This window comes from Giraffa tippelskirchi, chromosome 9, assembly GCF_054371585.1.
Source record: "Giraffa tippelskirchi isolate mGirTip1 chromosome 9, T2T-mGirTip1v1.2.pri, whole genome shotgun sequence".
NCBI lineage: Eukaryota > Metazoa > Chordata > Mammalia > Artiodactyla > Giraffidae > Giraffa > Giraffa tippelskirchi.
In genome coordinates, this window is record NC_137283.1 from 53935416 (window position 1) to 53941151 (window position 5736).

Sequence of the window (5736 nt, forward strand, 5' to 3'; positions counted from 1 at the left end):
CCAATCAGGCAAACTCAAGGCAGGGTCCTGAGCTGCCTCTCACACCCATGGCCCCACTCCAGCTAGCTGGTTGTCTTCTGGTAAGCCCTTCCTCTTCTCCAGGCCTCAGTCTCCCCAGGTGTCAAACGGGCTCCAGAGCTCCTGTCCACCTCCCAAGCTTGTTCTGAGCTGGAGACGGTGGAGAGGACTTTTCATCCCTGCAAGGTCCCCGATTCCCTTCTCAGCAGAGCTGGGGAGCTCTCAATGCTGTAAAGAGAAATCCCACACCAGCTGAGATATAACTGCAACCTCCGACATTATCCAGATGCAGGTTTTATTAACACGGATAGGAGAAAGGTGCCTAGAAGGATACATACGAGCCGTAACTTTCAGGGTGACATTTACAAATTCCTGCACGTGTTTATTCCCGCAGACACCACACAGCATAGCACCACCTACAGTGTTTCTCCCAAGCGGAACACAGCTGTGGGGAGGAGCTCTTCCCAGCCACAAAAGGATGCCCAAGAAGAGAACGAGATCTTGGGTCCTGGGGGTGAAGTTTATACATGGCAAATCCTGACACATGGCAAGGGCTGGAAGCTGGATCTGGACATGCTGGCTTCAACCCCACCCACCCTCACTGGTTGCTCACATCAACAGCACCCTGTTCCACTCTGGGGATCCCTTAGGAGACACATCACGCTCATCTTAGGGCCAGGGAGGGGAGCAGGCCTGCAGGGGTGGGGGAGAGGGACTCTGGGGTCTGTCGCCTCGCCAGAGATGCCAAGTTGGGTAACACAGTTTGAACTCATCAGCTGGCTTTCTCACTTCCCTGATGTAGGCAGGCGAAGCCAAGGGTTTGGCGTGTGTGTAAATGGGAGGGGCTCGGGAGTATGGTCAGGCATCTAAGGAGGAGGGGAAAAGGGGGTCGCAAGGGGTAGGGCGCACAGGGCTCAAGACGCTCTTAGACCACAAACTGAGTTTACAGGCAACGAGGCTCACTCCTCCAGGGGCTCGCTGGCCCAGGCCGCTCGCCACCCAGGGTGCGGCTGCTTCTCCTGGGCCCCCTGGCCCCAGCTCAGGTCATCGAGGAGGCCTAGCAGAAGGCGGGCTTGGCCGCAGGGTCCCCAGGGTCCGCACGGGCTCCCCAGGGCCCTCTTTCCGGGATGCTGGCGTTTCTCGGGCATCAGCTCTCCGTTCTCGTCCCCATCCTCCCCTGCCTCCTCCCAGCTCCTTTGGGCCTTGGGGTCCACCAGCCGCCTGCCTGGGTGCTGCCTCTTGGTGACAGCATACCCAAGCCAGGAGGCGCGCCGGCCGGGATGCTGCCGCTTTTGCTGACCCGCGTCCACTGCCCATGCAGCCACGTCATCCCTCCGGCCGGGGTGCTGCCGTTTGCGGAGTCCTGTGGCCCCTCCTTCTTCCTCTTCTCCTTCCACTCCTTCATCTGCCTCCTCCTCCCTTTTGCCAGGATGCTGACGCTTAGAGAACCAATCGGGTTGAAAGATCTGGGACTCTGGGGAAGGAAAGAGGCCAGTGAGGGACCCCATGACCCTTGGATGCCCACTCCAGCCTTCCTTCCAGGCAAGACAGAGTCCCACAGCATTCACCCAGATTCATGGCCTTGAATCTGCCTCTCAGGCCTCATAGACCCAGGCACACTCACACAGGTGGTCAAGGGCATGGCCTCTGGTTCCACCCCCCAGCTGTGTGACCATAAGCAACTCAACTTCTTTGAGCCTCAGTTTCCTTCTGAGTAAAATGGGCTGTGGAAGGGTAATAACAGTACCTATCTGAGGCTTGGTGGTTTAGTTGCTAAGTTGTGTCCGACTCTTTGAGTCCCCATGGACTACTGTAGCCCTCTCTCCACGGAATTCTCCAGGCAAGAATACTGGAGTGGGTTGCTCTTTCCTTCTCCAGGGGATCTTCCCCACCCAGGGATCGAGCCTGGATCTTCTGCATTGCAGGCAGATTTAGGATCTGAAGCTTAGGAAGATCAAATCCTACTATGAGGGGTTTTAAGTACTTAGAAGGGTGCCTGGCATACCAGTGCCTAGTATGAACAGGTACCCAGTAATTCACACTGTAACACACAAAGAAACTCTCTCTCCCTGGCACAGGCTCTTTCCCACCTAAGGTCTGCTCTCTGAAATATTCCCAGAACTGAGATGGGAAAGGAATCTGATCCCAGGAAGCGGTCAACTCACCACCTGCCAAAGGTGTGGCCAGGGGGAGTTTCTGAAAGGCAAGAGGCTGAATGACTAAGTGGCTGCCTCCTTTGCGGCTGGGTTTCCCCTAACCCTCTCAAGCCCGCGTGCTTCTCTCAACACGCAGCCCCACACAGTCCCAGCCCTCACCGGATACGCTGTCATCCTGGTCCTCTCGCAGTCGCTGGAGGTCTTCCCGGAGAAGGAGGAGGCGTTCTGCCTGCCGCAGGAGGTCTTCCAGGCCCTGTTGCTCCGACAGGTCCGCCTCCTGCTGGGCCACATCCGGCTGTGCGCGGCCTCCGGGGACACCGGTCAGGGTCAGGGTCAAAGCCATGGCTAACAGAAACCAAGGGCCGGGCATCTTGGCGTCTGGGGCAGGGAGACAGGAAGAGAACATAGGTAACCGGCCGCGCTCCCCTCCCAGCCTGCTCTATGGCTCCCTTTCCTATCCTGGGGTATACCCGAGGCCGGGGGTGGGGGGTGGGGGTGGGAATCAACCGTTCAAATGCCCTCCCGGGAGCAGGACCATCTGCCACAATTGGGTGAGGTCAGCTGGAGGATCTGCCTTGAGTCCTGGGCGTCCTCAGCCCTAACGATGCTTGGACAGCCTGCCCGCCCCCAGGTCTACCTGCGAGAATTAGGAAGCCATGGGGCCCCATCTCCACCGCCACTTCTCAATGCCACTCCTGGAAATGACTTTCCAGGAGTGTAACCAGAAAAGACTGCAGCGCGGGCCCGATGGCCAGGATGCTAACCTGCAGCGTCGCAGGCTAAAATTCTCCCCCAAGGTTCCCAAAGCAACGTTTTTATTCCAACACGCCTTCTACAGCGTTCTGATTGCAACGCTGACTCTATTTCTAACGCTAAGATTCTAGGGCCAGGCTAGGAATCAAATTCTAACACTAAGAGGCTTAGCCTTTCAATAGGCTAAAATCCTATTTCTAGCTCCGAGACTGAGATTCTCAGGCTGAGGTCAGTTGCCACCGTGAACATTCCGTCTGTAAGGTCTGGATTCGAATTCTAACTCCCAGGCTCTCCCGCCGGTGCCCTGACTGCCCAGCGCAGCCCCCCGGCATCCTGGCGCGGACCTCCAGCTTGGGGAAGCCCGGTAGCGGTGGGATGCGAACCTCCCCGCGATGCGCAGCTCCAGAGGCAGGGACGTGCGCGCCAGGAGGGACCGCCAGCCCTGTGCCCGTGCCGTGCCTCCGTCGGGCCCCGGCCTGCGCCGTGGAAGACCCGGGGGTGCAAGAGCAGCGCCCCTCTCGGGCGCGCTCCGAGCTCCAACGCCGCCGCTCTCCGCGGGGAGCACTGGAGGGCCCCGGACGCCGCCTGCGGGGAGAAGGGACCGAGAGTGGTTACCTGCCCGGCACGAGCTCCGCGGACCGGTCCGGGATCCTGGGCTCCGATCCAGAGACTCGGGGTCTGGGGTCGGCGGGTCAGGAGTCGAGGAGCGCTGGTAGGACCCGGGGCGCCGGTTGCCCTCTTCGCCGCGGGGCCGCTGCTTATATCTGCGCGAGGCGGCGGCGCGGGTGAGGTCAGCGCGGAGGGGTCGCGGCCGCCGGGAAGGGACGCTGACGGCAGCCAGCCCCGTGGGTACCCCTCCCGCCGGCCCGCCGGCCCGCCTGCCTGCCTGCTCCGCCGGAAATCTGGGGCGGGGGCGGCGCGGGCGGCGGGGGCGGCGCGGGCGGCTGCCGGTCGGGGGTGGGGGAGGAGGTACGAGCCGCAGAATGGGAAGCTGGAGCGGGGTGCTTTCTGCATCCAGCTTCGAAGGTCTGATGTCTAACAGAACACCCGGGTAGGGGACAAAGGCAGAGATGCTGAGAGAATCGCACAGAGATGCGCACAGGACAGAATCGGAGACAGAGACGGAGACTGAGAGATGCACAGAGAGATACAGAGCAGACACACGCCAGAGAGACTGAAAGACGCAGAGACAGTCAAGATGGGGGAAGGAGCTGGGGGCTGCGGGGGAGAGGGGGGGGGAGTAAGGGAGAGACCGAGAGAGCAGGAAAGTGGACAAGTGGACCTGGGCTCTGATCTTGACTGTGTCGCCTCTGGAAAATGTCTCCCCCTCTCTGGGCCCAATTTTCTCATCCCTACAGTGAGGGAGGGCCGCAGTTTCTAAAATTTCAAAACAGTAATGGACATGAGTTTGGGTAAACCCCGAGGAGTTGGTGATGGACAGGGAAGCCTGGCGCCCTGCAGTCCATGGGGTCGCAAAGAGTCGGACAGGACTGAGCGACTGAACTGACCTGAACTGAACTGGCCTGTTGGGCTTCCCAGGTGGCGCTAGTGATAAAAGATTCCACCTGGGAATGCAAGCGACACCGGTTCGATCCCTGGGGCGGGAAGATACCCTGGAGTAGGAAATGGCTACCCATGCCAGTATTCTTGCCTGGGAAATCCCATGGACAGAGGAGTCTGGGGGCGGGTGGGGGGGTTGCTGCAGTCCACGGGGTCGCCAATAGTCAGACACCACTCAGCACACACAGGTTGCCGCTAGTTCACGGCTGATCTTGTTTGATTCCCACAGTGTTTTGAAAAAAACTCTGAGTAGCCAACTTTTTACAGCCAGGAGAACTCAGGGAAATTATGGATTCGTGGCTTCTCTTGGAAATCTCCTTGGGCAAAAAGTGGGCTTGCCTCTCCTCCTGACAGCAGCTGCCCGGGGTCACCACACCCTCCCCCAGTTTCTGCTGTCTTCCCACTGTGTTGCTCTGGTCATGGAGGAGGGACGTTGGAGTTTGTGACCCCTGGTTCGGAAGTTTTTTGAATCTACCTGCTCCCAGGCAAAGGAAGTGAAGCGACAGAGGGAGGAGAAAAGGATAGATCCCAAGGAGCTTATGCACCCATCAGTCCCCAAAGTCAGATGATGCCTTGGAGGAGAGCATTGTCACACTAGTCCTGGGAACAGCCTCCATACTGAAACAGTTGATGGGCACCCACAGTGTGCCAGGATCCTTGGTCCCACCTGGAGATATAGAAGTGTGCCAGGCATACTTAGAGGGAATCACATTTTAGGCAGAGGGAACAACATCAGTGAAGACTCTCTTACCTCTGGACAGTCTGAACATTATTCTGCCTCCCCATACAACAGTTCTTCAGGCTAAAACTTGGAGTACCTGTTGTATGTCTCAGGCCATGCTGGTGGTTTGGCAAGGGGAATCTGAAAGTGTTAGTTGTTACTCCTTTCCTTGGCAAAGCATCTAACTTTCCAGGCATGTCCACCATCTCATTGCATCCCTACATCCCCTCTACATCAGCCTTACGACACAAGATAAGTGGGGTAGGGACTATTAGTCCCATTTTACAGATAGGGACATAGAGACTCAGAGAGGCAGAAAGACTAGAGGTGGAAGGGAACTTTTAGATCACCAGCTATAGTCCGCTCCTCATTCTTAGATGAAGATATTGAGGTCTGAAGAGATAACCTGACCACCTTCCCATCTCCCAGACACACTTTGTGTCCTCAGGGTCAGATGGTTGGATAGGGGTGGATTACAAACCTGAAATTCCAGACTTGATCTCCCAACCAGACCCCAGGATTAGAAGA

At 57.9% G+C, this 5736-nt stretch overlaps 1 protein-coding gene across 1 annotated transcript; it reads right to left on the bottom strand.

Moving 5' to 3' along the window:
• Window positions 1-292: 292 nt before the first annotated feature.
• On the bottom strand, window positions 293-3906 carry TRH (thyrotropin releasing hormone). Its single transcript, XM_081526682.1, has 3 exons — window positions 3543-3906; window positions 2334-2552; window positions 293-1492 (listed from the first exon to the last, which is right to left on the bottom strand). Exons 2-3 carry the CDS (start codon window positions 2542-2544, stop codon window positions 978-980), a joined length of 726 nt encoding a protein of 241 aa, XP_081382808.1. The 5' UTR covers window positions 2545-2552; window positions 3543-3906; the 3' UTR covers window positions 293-977.
• Window positions 3907-5736: the final 1830 nt, after the last annotated feature.

Bases quoted from the DNA above. Each gene is read 5' to 3' on its own strand.
- TRH (XM_081526682.1), bottom strand. From the start codon at position 2,544: ATGCCCGGCCCTTGGTTTCTGTTAGCCATGGCTTTGACCCTGACCCTG. The intron at 1,493-2,333 runs GTGAGGGCTGGG...TTCCTTCCCCAG, and splicing joins CCAGGATGACAGCGTATCCG to AGTCCCAGATCTTTCAACCC.